The sequence below is a fragment of the Equus caballus genome, chromosome 1 (assembly GCF_041296265.1).
Source record: "Equus caballus isolate H_3958 breed thoroughbred chromosome 1, TB-T2T, whole genome shotgun sequence".
In the NCBI taxonomy this organism is placed as follows: Eukaryota; Metazoa; Chordata; class Mammalia; order Perissodactyla; family Equidae; genus Equus; species Equus caballus.
The window spans coordinates 35,509,875-35,528,214 of record NC_091684.1 but is presented as its reverse complement, the minus strand read 5'-3'; the positions used below and the strand labels follow the sequence as shown (position 1 = coordinate 35,528,214).

Genomic DNA, 18,340 nt, shown 5'->3' with positions numbered 1-18,340 from the left:
CATTGTTAGTCTAGAAGACTTAAGAGTAGCATTCAGTATATGTAGTGGGGGAGGGGAAAAGGTAAGAGTTGGGAGATTTCTTGGAGAGGTAAAAGGAAAATAGTTCATATTGTGTAGACTGAAATATAACTCCCCTCCTCCTCATCGCCTGAATCTTAGAGTTGGTGATGGGAGAGATAATGGGGTAGACAGTGGGGAATTGGTGCTCTTGGTGTCCATTGGCATACTCTTTCACTCTAGTCGTCAAGAGATGCTCCTTGCCAGGCACTCAGTGCTTTCCACAGATGGAGCTACAATTTACCTTAATAAAACAAACAATAAAATTGTTAAGTCAAGAAAGAGTAATGATAAATAAGATTTACTACAAAATTATTTTGAAATAGGGAAGATTGGGTTTAAAGGTTAAACATTAGCATAGTATTAATTATGTTAATTATAAATTATTGTTCCATGATGGCATCTTAAAACTTTAATTACTTAAAAAATTATGCTAATTTATCCTGAACAGAATTTAAGGTAGCAGATATATCTAAATTAAGTCCAGAATATTTTAGCTAAAGTTTTAAACAGATTAAGAAAGTTAAAAATTTAAGAGTTCATCTTTATGAAGTCTAATTTTATATCCCCATTTATAATAACCGCCTCATTCGTTGGCTACCAGGTGTAATCGCAGAAGTATAGTGGTAATGGTAAAAGAAAGGCTGTCCTAAAAGAACTGAAAATACAGTTTGATAAGATGTTAACAGATTATCTGCACAGTAGGATTATGGGTGATTTTTTTTTAATATTTAATTTTTCTGTAATGCACATGTGTCACTTTAGACTTATTCTTAGACATCTTATTGTCAGTGTTTTTGTAATAGAAAAGCAATTTATTTTGGAAGAAAAACGAGAGAGAGGACATAAGATCTAGGAAATAGAAGCCAACATACAATGGTGTCTGAGTTGCAAGCTCAGTCCTTAACCACTAAATTAAATTTAAGTAGATTATGCTAACTTTAGCCCATGCGAGTGTGTGCACGGACACACACACACACCCATACTCTGTCTCAGGAGTGGCGTTGCTGGTTGGTGAGGTTTGCATGTATTTGGCTTTAGTAGATGAATTTAGCTCTCACTTGACTCTCTTCAGCCCACTTGATGCTTTCCTTTGAATTCAGATTATACTAGGTTGGCAAATTATGAACTGGAGTTGGCCTGTGCTTAGTTATGTAAGTAAAATTTCATTGGAACACAACGACGCCCATTTGTTTACATATTGTCTATGACCCCTCTTATCCAAGAAAAAAAGCAGAATTGTAAATTTGCAGTACAAACCATATGATGCTTAAATATTTAAATATTTACCCTTTGGCCCTTTACAGGAAAAGTTTGTGGACCACTGAACTATATTATTTATTTGTTGCTTTTATTTTTTCTATCTTGTACTCTCTGGTATTTTTCTTTTAAAATATTTAACTTTTAGCAATGTGAATTAAGAGAGGATTCCTCCTCAGCCACTAGACTATTGTAGACTCTTAGAAATCACTCAGTAAATAAATCGTGTGTAAAAGTAATATGAAAAGCAACGGTTTGTAATTGGAAGGTATACAGAGGTGAAAGATAAAGCTAAGAGTATGGCAGTATGACAGTAAGAAAGCAAAAAGATGAGGGGAACACAATACTGAGGTGGAAAGAGATGCTTGTAAGAAATCATCCATAGATTTAGCATGTTGAAGTGTTTTGACAATACACTTTTTAAGTTCTACAAATAGATGTTCTAATCCCTAGCCACTGAGGTTTTTTCATTCTAATGCTCTTTCCAATAAAACTGGTATATGAGAATTTTCTTTTCTGAAATCGTTTGCTTGTTTAAAAACATAAATCCACCTTGAATTAAATATTTACTTTCTAACTTTAATTTCAAATATTTTAAAAATGGATCCTCAGCTCAGTAGATGCCGGTAACCATATGTCCACTGTCCTAATTTCAGTATTTTGGTGTCCAAACTACATCTTACCGGATTGCCTGTTGAACCCAAGAATCATATTTTTCAGCTATTTGTTCTAGTTTTTGGTTTGGAAAATAAACTATTTTTAGTAAATGAATTTAATATTATAAACTTGTTTTTTATAAATATATTAAATATATATAGGAAATATATTAAATATATATAGGAACTATGTTAAACCTAGAGAGCACTTATCTAACCATTTTTGTTACACCTTATGCAAAAAAAGTCAGTGTATGTCAAGATAACTTAATTACGGGGAAATTTTCTCTTTGGATAGGCTCGCATGTCTTGGGATAGAGAATCCATGGACATTCGGTACCGTAGACTTCAACATTTGCTTGAAAAAAGCAATATCTACTCCAAATTTTTATTGACTAAAATGGAACAGCAACAATTAGAGGTATGTATAGGTGATTGTAATCAATTGATTACAACCAGTAGCTTAAATTTTTTAAAAAGTTTTATTGAAATATAAATTACATACAATAAAATGAACACATTTTAAAATGTACTATTTGATGAGTTTTGACCAATGTATAGACCTGTATAAATAACTATCAGCACAATCAAGATGAAGAACATTTTCATCACCCCAAAAAGTTCCCTTGTCTCAGTGATCCCCATGCCTGGATCTCGGCAACCACTGATAATCTGTTTTCTGTCACAGTAGATTGGTATTGCTTTTTCTAGAATATTATATAAATGGAATCATATGGTAAGCATTCTTCTTGTGTCTTGCTTCTTTAGCTCAGCATATTTTTGAGATTCACTTATGTTGTGTCTATTCAATGGGTCATTCTTTTTATCCCTGAGAAGCATTCCATTGTATGAATGTCCTACCATTTATTTTTCTTTTTACCTATTGGCTGATTTTTATCCTGTCTAGTGTTTTTATTTTTTTTGGATGCTGGAAATTGTGAATTTTATGTTTCTTAGTCTTTTTTTTCCTAAATTGCTTATTGAAATATGATTGACATAAACTACATACATTTAAAATGTACAGTTTTGTAAGTATTGACATACATACATCCATGAAGCCACTACAATCAGATATAATGAACATCATCATCAACTTGAAAAAATTCTTCCTGCCCCCCCTTTTTTTTGAGGTATAATTGACGTATTAGTTTCAGGTGTACAATGTAATGATTTGATATTTGTATATATTGCAAAATGATACCACAATAAGTTTAGTTAACATTCATCACCATACATGATTACAAATTTTTTTTTTATGAGAACTTTTAAGATTTACTCTCAGCAACTTTCAAATATGCAATATAGTTTTAACAACAGTTGCCATGCTGTACGTTACATTCCCATGACTGATTTGTTTTATAACTGGAAATTTGTACCTTTTGATCCCCTTCACTGCCCGCCCCCCCCAACCACCAATCTGTTCTCTGTATGTAAGAGTTTGTGTTTTTTTGTTTTTTTTTTTTTAAGACTCCACATATGAGTGAGATCATGTGGTATTTGTTTTTCTCTGACTTCCTTCACTTAGCATAATGCCCTTAAGTCCGTCCACGTTGTCTTAAATGGCATGATTTCATTCCTTTTTTAAATGGCTAATTTCCTGCCCTCTTCCCCTTTTTTTTCCTGAGGAAGATTCACCCTGAGCTAACATACTGGCCAGTCTTCCTCTGTTTTGCATGTGGGTTGCTGCTACAGCATGGCTGCCAAGTGGTGTGGGTCTGAGCCCTGAAACGGAACCCTGGCTGCTGAATCGGAATGTGCTGAGCTTAAACACTAAACCACTAGGCCATGGGGTCAGCTCCTCCTGCCCCTGTTTAATTCACTCCCATCCCTTATTCCTGTCTTCCCTCATTTCCAGATAGCCACTGACCTGCTTTCTGTTAAAGATTTCATTTACATTTTCTGTTGATGATATGTTCTTTCAGCTTTTATATGTCTGAAAAAGTCTTCATTTGTCTTCATTTTTTGAAAGATATTTCTACTGGGTAAAGAATTGTTTTTCTTCACTGCTTCCTTTTCCTTTCCGCCATCCTCCACCCCCTGCCCTGCCCCCACTCACTACTCTAATGATGTTTCACTGCTTTCCAGCTTACGTTGTTTCTGAGAAAGCTAAAGTCCTTACCATGGCCTTACAAGACTGTAAGCAATGTGGCTGCCTCCCTCAACACCATTAGCTTTCACACTTCGTTCTAAGTGTGTTTCCTGCCTTTGGGTCTTTGCCATGGCTGTTCTGTTTGGAACCCTCTTCTCGCAGGATAGCAGCGTTGCTTACTTCATCATCTTCAAGCCTTGGCTTAAACATTTTCTCAGTGAGGCCTGCCCTGACAACCTTAAATAAAGTTGCTACCTGACACCACCTCCGCTCTCACACTCCTGATCCCCTTTACCTTGCTCTGTTCTTCCCATTGCACTTATCTAGAATACTATATAATTTATTATCTACTAGATACATGTAACAATTATCAATCAAGATTTTGCTGCATTTGCTAAGTTCTTTTTTCCTTTGTTGAAATCCCCTTTTAAAGCTTTGTATAGTAAAAAGAAACACAGATATAGAAAAACAAAACAAATATCAAGCTTAGTGAGTTATTATAAGGCATATACCCTTTTGACCTCCTCTTAGAAATGATTTGAATCCTTTTGTGTCTTGCTTTTAAAGCTTTCTTAGGGTGCATATGGAACAGCTTTTAGTCTAGGAATAACCCGGTCCCTGTACAGAGCACTCTTTTTGATACCCTGTATGTTAGGAGGCCTTTCTGCTTTGGCTGACAGGAGTGTGAACTGTTCCTGATCCCTTATGAGCACAGGGGATTGTTCTGTCTTCTTTCTAGTGGCTGTTTTCCTGGCCTTGGTGTTCCTACACTCATGCACTGATGGGTACTTAGCCTGAAGACTCGGCCTCAGATCTTCCTAGCTTTCTTTGTGCGCAGCTCTCCTTCTCTGGTACTTCACCCTGGGTATGCTAGCTGCTCTAAGTTTTGTGCTCTGTCTCAACTCAGGGAGACGGTTGAACTCTGTTTGGATTCTCCCTCTATTATTTGCACTTGGAAATTGCCTTTAACCTGGGCAATCAGAAGATTGCCCTCATTTGTTTCCTTTGTCACTGTTACTGTCTTTTGCTGTATGTTGTCTGAAAACCATTGTTTAATTATTTTACCTGGATTTTAGTTGCTTAAGGCAGGAGGGTAAATCTGTTTCTTCTTGCTCTCCAAAAGCTTGAAGTGGAAGTTCTCCACTGTTTTAATTTTTATATAGTTTATTTGTTGTGAACATAAGTTATTTGAGATGTGTTTTATAATTTGTATTTTCCATTTGTGACATTAAGAAAAAATTATTTTACAGGAACAGAAGAAGAAAGAGAAATTGGAGAGAAAAAAGGAATCTTTAAAAGTTACAAAGGTAATATGTAGTAAGCTGGAATATTTTGTATATGTTACCTTAAATATTAAAGAGATTGTTTTTGACTTTATTGATCATCTGTTTAATTTCAACCTTCTTTATCTGATAACCTATCTTTGTTTCAGGTTGCATAGAAATATAAGATCTGTTTCTCAGTCTTTTAGATATGAAAGGAGAGCTAAAGAATGACACCTTCAGTTTCTTATTCTGTGGACTGTTTTTGGTAATAGCAAAATTTTACTTTCTGAACTGGAAAAAGTCTGCAACTGTTTTATACCTCATAGCATTTTATTAGTGGCCAGCTCTCTTGGAGCTTGTAATGATTACTCTTTCTCCTTCATGCCTCCAACCTCATGTCAACTTGCAGCTATAACAATAATCTAAATTGGTGTCTTATGCATAGCTCAGCAGTGGAGCCAAAGTTAGAGCAGATAGTGTATCTGCTGATATCATTTCAGATAATAGAGCATTCATTTAGACTGAATTCAAATAGCCTGAATTTTAAATGTAATCTTTTTGGGGAATATGTTTTAACATGAGGCTGTTTAATGCCGTATTAATGGGAATTGTATAAAGAACAATTGTGCTAGTGAAAAGAGAAATAATAAAGGCAACATTTATTGAGTACTTACTGTGTGTCAGGTATTAGAACAATAATAAATAAAGTAAATAAGTTTTACTTGTTTTTCTTTATTCTCAAAACAGCCCTCCTAGGTAGAGGTATTTTTATTATCCCCATTTCACATATAAAGAAGCTGATGAAGGAGATACACTTCATCATTATTTGTAGATTCCATATCTACCAGTTAACACTTGGCTAAAATTTATTTGAACTTCAGAATCAATACTCCTGTTTTTGTGGTTGTACACAGACATGTGCATGTGCAGAATGGCAGAGAAATTGAGTCTCCCAGCACACAACATTTGCAGCTGAGCTCAAAGTAGTGATCTGCTTTATTTAAGCAGTCACACTGCAAAGAAGTATCCTTTTTGTGGTCTGTTTAACGCCACGATTTTTGCATTTGTGCTTTTTGTTGATTTTGCTGTTTAAAGTGGCCCTCAGCCACATTGTACTGAAGTGCTGTCTAGTGTTTCTAATGCAGAAGGGCTGTGATGTGCCTCATGAAGGAAATCCGTGTTAGATAAGCTTCCTTCAGGTGTGAGTTACAGTGCTGTTGGCCCTGGGTTCAATGTTAATCAACGTGTATATTAACTAAGATGTCTCTAAACAGCAACACACATGAAAAACAGGATTATGTTTTGATTGATGAAAATGTGACCAGAGGCTTACAGGAACCTAAACTTGTATTTCTCCTAGAGGCAGTGATTCACTGGTCACTAATTAAGTATTTGCAGCAACTTTATAGAATATAATTAGTGTGAATGAGAGTTGGCTGTAACTTGCTGGAGGTCACATATCTAGTAAATAATAATGCCAGAATTTGAACCCAGGGTTAGTTTGAGACCCCACACTTAACTTCTATACTAAACTGACTTTATTAGGAAATATGAAAATGCTAATAGGCAAAATAGATAGGGTATCTTTAAGTACAGCTACCTTGATTCTTAGTGTGGTTAGTGGTGATGTTAAAGTACATGGTAGGTAATTTTGCAACAAAAGCAATTCTTGAAAACTAATATTTGACTCGGTTGCTAGTTCTAAGGACTTATTTTGGGTTTTTGAAGAACATATAATTTTACTGGCTTAACCATTTACTCCCTGTTCTTCAACCTGTACATTTAAACCATCTTTCACTTTTGTCCAGCTAACTATATACCAGGGTTTTGCTTTTTTTCGCTTTTGTTCTAAAGGTGCCAACCATTAAATTCTACCTACTCCCATCTCGCTAGTCCCTTTTGGTGTTTTCTCTTAATCTGTTACCTTTTTTACTTCATTTTTTTTCTTATCTCTTTGTCATTTTGATTTCACATACATGCTGTCTACCTGTTCTTAATCATCTTTTCCAACTCTTGCTTTGAAACTTTGTTTTTTAACATCTCTTCCTTTTCCTTATTTCCCCTAAAATTTTTTAGTCAGTATTCTCTTTTATTTATCTTTTTAGTTGTATTTAACTTATAAATTTTACTGAAAATCAGTGCTTCTTCCATACCATACGCATTAAATATCTTTGAGCATAAACGGACAGTTACAGAAGATGTGCATGGTAATTTCAAAATAAAAATGCCTTCTATGTTTAATTTTGAAATTTGTCTTCTTAAATGGAAGAATATTGAGGAAAGTAGAGTCTTTGGGAAAAAGTAGAGGGATATGGTTACAAAGAAGTTATTGTAGGGAAATACAGAAAAAGATTACATGTTGGTAGGTATAATAGTATAATATCCACAAAAGAGTTGTGGATGTGGTTCAACTCCAAGGAACATTTACTTAATCAGTACCTTTTAATATGTAATACCATAGAAGTCCTTAGAAAAATAATATTCTAAATCCTTGTTTTATAGGGTAAAAATTCCATTGATGTAAATGAGGAGAATCCAGGTAAATATCCTTGTTCTAGTTTTGAAGAATATGTGTTTGTATTTTTGCTTTAATTACTGTCAAACATAAAATGATTTTTTTTATAGTTATGAGAAAGAAAAGAGGAAGAGAAGATGAATCATACAATATTTCAGAGGTCATGTCAAAAGAGGTAAAAAAAAAAAGGGGGGAAGGGTACATAAGATTCCATGTTGAGTAACACCTACTGTGGGTTTTGAACCACATTAAAGCTGCATGGATCGCTCTTACTTACTTGCTTTTGAGCCTGTTAAGCGTTTTAGGGAAGAAGATGGTATTGTCTTCCTGTTTGTTAAAGGAGCATGAGCTTCGCTAATCAGAAATTATAATTTCTTGTAACCTCAAAGCCTTACCTTTAGCAGTTTGTTCTTGTTTCTTGTTGAAGACCTTTAAGGAGCTAAAATCATATATTCATTTCTAAAACCAGATTGCTTTTTCACCTTCTCACTTGTTACCTCATAAAATAGAAATTAAAGAGCATCTTCAATTATGACAAACCTTAAATATTCCTTAAGCATATTTTAATTCATTACATTCTTATATTTAAAAAAATTCTATCCTGAGGCCAGCCCTGGTGGCCTAGTGGTTCAGTTCAGTTCACTGTGCTTTGGTGGCCCAGGTTCAATTCCCTTGTGTGGACCTACACCACTCTCTTAGCGGCCGTGCTGTGCTGCCAGCCCACATGCTAAAAATTAGAGGAAGATTGGCATGGGTGTTCGCTCAGGGGGAATCTTGCTCAGCAAAAAACCCCAAAAAACTAAACTTATTACCTACTGCATTTTTCTTCTAGCTGAAATTCAGGCTCTTTAGGTCTTAATAAAATATAAAATTTCACATAATATTTGTCTTTAGGGATGTGCTCTGATTTTTTTTGTTTTCATTTAAAAATAATAATCAGGACCCTTTTCTTTTTTTCTTTTAAGGACTGGCACCTGAGCTAACGACTGTTGCCAATCTTTTTCTTTTTTTTAATTTAATTTAATTTTTTGAATTCTTCTCCCCAAAGCCCCTCAGTATATAGTTGTATATTCTAGTTGTGATGTGCCTCTGGTTGTGCTATGTGGGACACTGCCTCAGCATGGCCTGATGCCTAGTGCCATGTAGGTGCCCAGGATTCGAACCAGTGAAACCCTGGGCTGCCGAAGTGGAGCATGTAAGCTTAACCACTCAGCCACAGGCGGGCCCCAGGACCCATTTAATTGATTATGGAACATACTCAGCCTGCAGTTTATTAATGAGATTTATTGAAGTTTAGTTGATTGCTTTATCACTAAATGAAATCACTTAAGTGTAGCTCTTAATATGACTCAGGAAATGTTTGTGGCATATCTGCTGTGGGCAAACTTTGTCCTAAGTGGATAAGATCAGTTAGAAAGAAAGGTAAACACTGTCTTTGCCTTAGCCCACATCCAGTGAGAAATATATAGAAGTAAGTAGTCAATTATAATTGGAAAATTGGACGCTATAGAGCATATAGTGAGGCTCTTAAATCAGGCATGAGGTTCATAGTTTTCTTCCGGGAAGTGACATCTAAGTTGAAACTTGAGGGATAAAAGTTAAATCCTTTAAAGATGGCAGGGAGGTTAATAGGGAAAGAGTAAGGAACAGGGAAAGCAGTAGGAAAGTATTTTAGGAAGAGATAACTTTTGACAAACTTCCAGAGGCGGGAGAGATCCTGGCAAGCTCAAAAAAGTATATTTGGCTCTGGTTTGTATGTAAACGAAAGGGTGGTGAAGGATGAAGCTGTTAGAGGTAAGCAGAGTGAGGAGTTTAATTATGAGGTTTAATTTTTTATAATACTTCATAGGTGGTGGTGTGCTTATGTTTTGATTCATTACAAATTGTTCTCCAAAAAGCTTCACCTTATTTAGTCATTTAAAAACAACTCTTCTAGCAGTTCCCTATATGAAGTACCTTGAGCCTTAGAATATGAATAATCTGTATTTCCCTAATACTTTACATACACTCATGACACATGTATGTGTCTCTCAGCCACTTACTGACATGTCAAGTGCTTTTCCTGCTCATCTTAAATTTGAGGTACGCTTAAAGTTTCTTGAATGTATCATATTATTTTATCCTCTTTGTCCTCTGCACGTGGTATTCTCTCTGCCTGAAATGTCCCCATACTCTGTCTTTAATGTTCATGCGCCTTATGACAGCTTTTTTAGGTAATTTGATATAACATAATACTCTCCTACGTCACCAGGTGGCGCTCAGACGTTGCTTATCTCCACACCCTTAGCATCAAGTAGATAACTTCAAAATCAAAACACTTTTATTCTGTATTTTTAATTTATTTGTCTTTTCATCATGCTCAAGATTGCAAACTCATACATCTATTCACAGAGGCCTAAATTGTAAAGTGGGCTGGAGTTGGGACATTTGGGAGTGAATCCTTGAATAACAGGAGAGCCCACACCTTGACTCTAGAGCAGTGTTTGGAAAGCTTTTTCTCTAAAGGGTTGGATGGTATATATTTTTGGCTTTGAATAGTTTTGTGGGTAACTTAATCAGGCCTGAACTTTGCCATTGTAGCCTGAAAGCAGCCAGAGACAAACTAAACAAATAAGCCTGACTTTTTCCAGCTATTTATAATTGGAAATTACAATAATAATAATAATAAATATTAAAATATTAAATATATAATTATAATAATATAATTTAATTTATAATTATAATTGGAAATTGACTTATTCCAATTATTTATAAAATCAAGTTGCCAACTAGATTTGGTCCACAGGCTGTGATTTGCCACTCTGTACTAGGAGTGTTGCCATGTGTGAATTTGGACTTAGTCTATTCAGGTAAACTTCGATTAAAAAAAGACAACTGGAAAATTCATGAATAAATATCCCAATTTTTAAGTGTTGCTGAGTAATTCAGAATTTTATAAGACACCGTTGGCTTAATTTTGCTTAGAGTCCACCAGTTTGAGTCGTCTGTATTTTAATTACTTTGAGAACCTTATCTCCATTTCCTGGCATAAAATCAGAACAGAATAAATGTTTGTTGAGTAAATAATTGAATGAACTACATATATTGTTATTTTGTTTTTGTTTTCTTAATGTTTTAGGAAATTTTGTCTGTGGCTAAAAAAAATAAAAAGGAGAATGAGGTAAGAGATTTATAATAGATAATAAATTAAGGAGTCGTATTTCCTTCCGTAATTATTAGCCCCTTTCTTTTAATCACCAATGTACATTTTCCTCACTAGTTACCCTACTTCATAGCCTTAAAAAAAAAATACCCATTCACTTCTTTATCCTAACATGATTCTTTCTTATGTATCAACTTTAGGTGTCCTATTGCTTGTTTCTTAATGTGTAAATATTAAATTATGGGTCCTTGGGAGTCTAGCAATGATACAAGTGCCTGTAACCGTATGGATATATATGTTCCACAGCTTGTGGACACTATCAGGGATGTTAATCTGGTTGCTGGCCTTAAAGATGTTCTTTGGTTCTGTTTGGGAAGGCTTGATTCCCACCCCACTCCCATTTTATAGAGAGGTTCCTTCTTATCTGAGTATTTACTATCCAAGTCCCTACAAGTACAGGATTTCTTAGGGAAGCAAAAATAATTATAACATGAAAATGTTCACTACAGGGGGCTGGCCCCGTGGCCGAGTGGTTAAGTTCGCGCGCTCCGCTGCAGGCGGCCCAGTGTTTCGTCGGTTCGAATCCTGGGCGCGGACATGGCACTGCTCGTCAGACCACGCTGAGGCAGCGTCCCACATGCCACAACTAGAGGAACCCACAACGAAGAATACACAACTATGTACCGGGGGGCTTTGGGGAGAAAAAGGAAAAAATAAAATCTTTAAAAAAAAAAAAAAAAATGTTCGCTACAGGATATGAAGTAAATTAATTTACCTATCAAAGATTAATAGGCCCTTGGGACAATTGATGATTAATTATAAAATCAGAGAGAATCCATTTGGCTTTCATAATTTTGTCCACTATTTATGCCGCAAAAGTGCATTGATTTTTGTTCAGCATAAGGGTTAATTTATGATGCAATTATAACCTAACCATGTTAAATGTAAATAAGATTACATGAGCATATTTTAAATAATATTTAGTTGCATTTTTTTTTTTTTTTTTTTTAAAGATTTTATTTTTTCCTTTTTCTCCCCAAAGCCCCCCGGTACATAGTTGTATATTCTTCGTTGTGGGTCCTTCTAGTTGTGGCATGTGGGACGCTGCCTCAGCGTGGTTTGATGAGCAGTGTCATGTCCGCGCCCAGGATTTGAACCAACGAAACACTGGGCCGCCTGCAGCGGAGCGCGCGAACTTAACCGCTCGGCCACGGGGCCAGCCCCTATTTAGTTGCATTTTTAAAGATAAAGGCATAATCTAATCTTATATCAAGATTTACTGTGGGATTTCCACCTCATTTTATAATATACAATAAATATGCTGTTCTTGTGTTCATTCTGATGAATTTTGACAAATGTATCCATCTGTGTAGTCATCATCCAAATCAAGGTATAGAACCTTTCCATTATGGTAGAAGGATCCGTTGTATCTCCAGTCATTTCCCTAACCCCAAACCTAGAGGCAGCTACTTTTTGATTTCTATCACAAACTACTTTTGCCTGATTTTTTAACTTCCATCACAAGCAAGTTTTCATACGAACCAAATAACAATATTTTATTTCCTTCTACTTTTCAGTCAACATGACTGAAGCACATTTATGTTGTTGAGTTTATTACTAGTTGGTTTCTTTTTGTTGCTGAGTAGTATTCCATTGAATGAATGTTATAATTTCTTTATCCATTTTCTTGATGGGCATTTGGATTATTTCTAGTTTGCAACTATGATGAATAAGGCTGCTATGATAATTTGTGTAGAAGTCTTTGTATGGACATGTTTGCATATTTCTTGGGTATGTACCTAGGAATGGAACTGCTGGATCATATGGTAAATGTATGCTGAACTTTATAAAAATGCGTATCTTTTTCCAAAGTGAACACATCGTTTTACTCTTACCAGCAGTGTGGAAAAGTTTCCTTTCTTAGTATTGCTAGTATTTCATGTTGTTAGTCTTTTTAATTTTAGCCATTCTACTGAAAGTGAAATGAGTCTTGTGTGGTTTTATTTTGCATTTTCTTAATTTCTAATGATGCAGAGTATATTTTCACATTCTTAATGCCTGTATGTTTTCTTTTATAAAGTTTCTCTTTATTTCTTTTGCCCATTTATTGGGTTATTTGTCTTTTTATTGTTGATATGTAAGATTTCTTTATATATTCTGGATACATGTTCTTTGTCAGATTTATGTACTATATTTTCTTTCAGTTTGTGGCTTGCCTGCTCATTTTTTTAATGATATCTTTTAATCATAAATTTTAAATTTTGTAATAGCTCAATTTATCAATTTTTTTCCTTTGGGTGATTGGTACTTTTTTGGTCTTGTATAAGAAATCATTGCCTATCACAAAGTTGTCAAAATAGTCTGTTTTCTTCTAAAAGCTTGATGGTTCTGGGTTTGATGTTTAAATGTATAACTTCATCACAAAATAATTTTATATATGGAGTGGTGAGACTCAAGGTTCATATTTTTCCACATGAATATCCACTTGTGGCATCACTTATAAGACTGATCATTTATAAGACTTTTCCCTTTAAATTGACTTAATACTCTTTTTCACATTCTTAAAATGGAGTTGTGGACATTGCTAGCCAGTAGAATCTATCATTGGTCATAAGTTGGTCCTGAGTGTCACAAACAGATAAACTGACAGTCCTAAGTGTGATAGAGTAAGTTTTTAAACTACTTTGCCCCTTTCCCTTCAACGAAAGTAGTTACTTAGATGGAAGTAAATGTTTCTATGTTCCTTCAAAGGAAAGTTCTTTCTTGTTTAAAACAGGCATTCTCCATTATCTTTGTTATTGGTGAAGGAAATTATTAAGAAAATAGTTTAATAGGGCCAGCCTGGTGGCGCAGTGGTTAAGTTCGCATGTTCTGCTTTGGCGGCCCTGGGTTCGCTGGTACAGATCCTGGGTGCGGACCTATGCACTGCTTGTCAAGCCATGCTGTGGCAGGCATCCCACATATAAAGTAGAGAAAGATGGGCACAGATGTTAGCTCAGGGCTAATCTTCCTCAAAAAGAAAAAACAAAAACGAAAACCTCCAAAAAACAAACAGAAAAAAAGAAAATAGTTTAATAATTCTTGGGTAGCATATTTTAGAGGTTTGGAAGGTTGGTACAATTGTAAAGATCATTTCAAAAGTGTGTGCCTATAATCTATAAGGGTTATTTTCAGAAGTCTCTTTTTCAATGACATTGCATTTGTGAGGGTGTGGAGGTAACTGTCTTTAGGGTTTTATTTAACATATGGTTTTATTTCTCCATAATTAGTGGTTATAGGACTGGGTAACTTGTGACTTGTAGTTACATTTTCTGATCAATAGGGGGTTGCAGCATTATGTATCAAACTTCTAATTAAACTTTTTTCTTTATAGGATGAAAGCTCTTCATCTCATCTCTGTGTAGAAGATCTTCAGAGAAACAAAGATTCAAATAGTATGATTAAAGATAGATTGTCTCAAACGGTTAGACAGAATACTAAATTCTTTTTTGACCCAGTTCGGAAATGTAATGGACAACCAGTACCCTTTCAGCAACCAAAACACTTTATAGGAGGGGTGATGCGATGGTACCAAGTGGAAGGCATGGAATGGCTTAGGGTAATGAATTCTCAATTTTAATTCCAGATACTCGTTCATTTTTATTATGATCTATTAATGTAGTGTAACACAACTTGAGTCATTCCTTCCGTGTTTTACTGTTATAGGTACAACAGGCATTTGTGTGTAAATATTTTCTAATTTATTTTCCCAGAGTAAATTTTTAAAAGTAAAAATTATCCTATTCAAGGCTACCAACACATTTATGGCTTTGATAAATGGCTTCCCACCGTCGTTATTATAACTTATTGTATATTGAATATATCAGTCTCATAATTACCATCTTTAGATGAAAATAAGACATAAACTATAATAGGTGTTTATATCAGAGTTTAAATGCAGCATATATTATTTTGCTCAGATGCTTTGGGAAAATGGAATTAATGGCATTTTAGCAGATGAAATGGGATTGGGAAAAACAGTTCAGTGCATTGCTACAATTGCGTTGATGATTCAGAGAGGAGTACCTGGACCTTTTCTTGTCTGTGGCCCTTTGTCTACGCTTCCTAACTGGATGGCTGAATTCCAAAGATTTACACCAGAAGTAAGACATTTCCTTTCATTAAATATATTACCACTTCAAATGTTTTATTCTGTTTTGTTGGCAGAATTAAATTGTAGATCTTACTAAAATTATATTGATTTATGCATAAACACAATTACTTGATTTATCCTTCAAATCTCAGCAATACCTACTTTAGGTTTATATAGCTGAACAGGTATTAGTAATCTCAGACATCTTGCCAAAAATATCCCTGGATGATTTTCAGTGCACTGGATAATATGATTCACCAGAGACCTAGTTAGAATTTATTTTTAAATTCTGTTTATTCTTAGTATGTAATATTCTATATTAGTATATATATGTAGTATTCTATATTAAACTTATTATGGTATAATATGGCATATGTTGGATACATATATTTTATATATATATGTATGGTGTTTTCCTTCCATACATATGGTTGCCTTAGTCACATCCTGTATTTATGAGTAGTATATATTCCAGAAGTAGCTTTGCTGTCTACCTCACCTTACTCTAGATTTGTTTTCATGGGTTTTTAATTTTCTGATAGGAGTCTAATAATTTATTAGAATTAATTGACTGATTTTGTTGTAGAAAAATAGAACTAAATTGTTATCTTTTTTCTCTTGGAAAATGATTAATTTTACATTTTCCAAATCGTTGATATTTACATTGTTCTAAAGTTTATTATAAATCAATGTAAAATCTTTTAGATTCCTACTATGTTATATCATGGGACCCAGGAGGAACGTCGAAAATTGGTAAAGAATATTCACAAACGAAAAGGGACACTCCAGATTCATCCTGTGGTAATCACTTCATTTGAAATAGCCATGAGAGACCGAAATGCGTTACAGGTATAGATGGTCTTCATTGGATTCTTTATAATCCATAACACATTTTTCTTAATTCATTACACCTTTTTGCCATCCAGTAGCATTTTATTTTATTTTTTCTGATGGAAGTAATAGATTGTATTGTGCATATTCCCTTGGAAACTGGAGGTTTATATTAACAGAAAGATTGAGATGAAGGTTGTAGTCTCTAACAAGAAAATTAAAGCCTGTGGCACTTGAACCTATAGCCATGATATCATTTTAAATGTATTTGAATCAGCCAGACATAGACCTAATCTGTGAATATATTACAGATGTCTCTCTGACTTGTGGTTTAAGTGTATAGAACTTTCTTATCCATTTAATTTATCAAATTAGGATATATGAAAACAAGTTATTTTTAGACTGTATTATGGATCTTATGGTATAACATTTCCGTAACTGTTTTTCTTCATGTTGTAGGTATTTATTTATTAGTGCCCAAGTTATTATAATGCAATTGGAAAACTGACCTTCTCTCGTTGCTTCTGTCAATTCATTTTTTTAGTGTTTTGAACCTCTTCCTCACTGTTCCACCTATTTTACATATGGTTCTTTACTGCTTTGTTTTTCCTTTCTCTGACCAGTACATGGAATTTTAACTTGTGTGATGTAGGAACTTTAGAATATGATTTGCAGTTATATTGTTTTTTCACAGTAAAAGTAATGTATACTGCTTGTAGAAAAAAGTAGTGTGCAGAAAGACTTAAAATACTACCAGACAATTACTACTGCTCTATTAAATAACTATTGTTAATAAATAGATATAATTTACATACTATGTGTTCTTTCTTAAAACTTCTGTTTTCTATTAAATAATATAACATGAAGACATTTCCAATTATTTATACTGTCCCTACTAAGCCCAAATTGAAACATTAAGTGTCCTGGTCAATTCCATTTGCCAGTGGCATTTACTGAGCTTATGTTATTATATCAAGCATCCTAACTTTAAGGGTTAATGGCATTTCGGGGTGCAGGGCTCCTGTTCCTGAGTGGCAGCAGAGGTATCTGAGTCTACTTCGTAATTCATTTTTCAGGTTCCTCATCATTTCTTTTTCATTGTATTTTCTCTTCTCTTTTTTATCTCTTTGTTTATAAAGTTTGTTTTATATTTTGTTTGGCTTACTAAGGTAGGTGTCTTATACTGAGAGATTATTTAGGTTATGTGGTTTGCTATAACACCAGAAAAAAGTCCCAAGCTTTTATTAAAGTAATCATAGAGGCTGCCCCGGTGGCGCGGCGGTTAAGTTCGCACGTTCCGATTCTTGGTGGCCTGGGGTTTGCCGGTTCAGATCCCGAGTGCAGATGTGGCACTGCTTGGCACACCATGCTGTGGTAGGCGTCCCATGTATAAAGTAGAGGAAGATGGGCACAGATGTTAGCTCAGGGCCAGGCTTCCTCAGCAAAAAGAGGAGGACTGGCAGTAGTTAGCTTAGGGCTAATCTTCCTCAAAATAAATAAATAAATAAAGTCATGATATTATGTAAAAAAATCTCTTTTTCTGCTATGAATGTATAAAGTAAAATGCAAAAGATATCCCATTTCATACTCTTCATCCAATTTGCCAACCCAGTTATCCAAGGATACCTACACTTGTCAGTTTGATATTTGTATTTTCCAGAAATATTGCATGTTTTTGTATTTTTTACACAATAAAATAGATTCTTTAAGTTTCTCTGATCAAGATAAAAGAGAGAAAGCACAGATAATAAATATGAGAAATTAAATCAACTTGCATGACAACGAAAGTAAATGGATGCCTTTCTATGAAGATGTAAGTGGTTAAAATTAGCTGCAGAAGAAAAGGAAAACTTAAACCAATAACTTTATAAGAAATTGAGAACACCATCAGACTAAAAGAGTGTCAATCTCAGATGTAGGCCTCAATGAGAATTCTAATGCTATTTAATGTTTCAGAGTGTATGGAACTAATAAAAGCTTTCAGTTCTTTTCTTTTTTTTTTAAAGATTTTTATTTTTTCCTTTTTCTCCCCAAAGCCCCCCGGTGCATAGTTGTATATTCTTCGTTGTGGGTCCTTCTAGTTGTGGCATGTGGGACGCTGCCTCAGCATGGTTTGATGAGCAGTGCCATGTCCGTGCCCAGGATTCGAACCAACGAAACACCGGGCCTCCTGCAGCGGAGCGCACGAACTTAACTACTCAGCCACGGGGCCAGCCCCTCAGTTTTTTTTAAAACTAATCAAAAATTGACAAAGCGTAGGAAGGAAAACTACAGACTGCTTTGACTGAAGAATGTGAATGGAGAAATCTTAATTACATAATAGCAGGTGGACTTTAATTATTAATTCATGGCCAAGTGAAGTCTATTTCAGGAACACAAGTATACATCAATTT

General features: G+C 34.7%; 1 protein-coding gene across 4 annotated transcripts in view; it reads left to right on the top strand.

Annotated features, from left to right (window-relative positions):
• The window catches only part of HELLS (helicase, lymphoid specific), a 43,371-nt gene that overhangs the window by 6,507 nt on the left and 18,524 nt on the right, over positions 1–18,340 (top strand). For 2 of the 4 annotated variants that reach the window (XM_023642224.2, XM_001502276.6), the window contains exons 3-10: positions 2,272–2,394; positions 5,313–5,369; positions 7,830–7,866; positions 7,953–8,017; positions 10,961–11,002; positions 14,358–14,582; positions 14,944–15,126; positions 15,822–15,965. In XM_023642224.2, the coding sequence (XP_023497992.1) occupies positions 2,272–2,394; positions 5,313–5,369; positions 7,830–7,866; positions 7,953–8,017; positions 10,961–11,002; positions 14,358–14,582; positions 14,944–15,126; positions 15,822–15,965 (876 nt within the window). The remainder of the gene's footprint in view (positions 1–2,271; positions 2,395–5,312; positions 5,370–7,829; positions 7,867–7,952; positions 8,018–10,960; positions 11,003–14,357; positions 14,583–14,943; positions 15,127–15,821; positions 15,966–18,340) is intronic. The other 2 variants (XM_070261693.1, XM_023642226.2) reach the window with 1 other exon arrangement.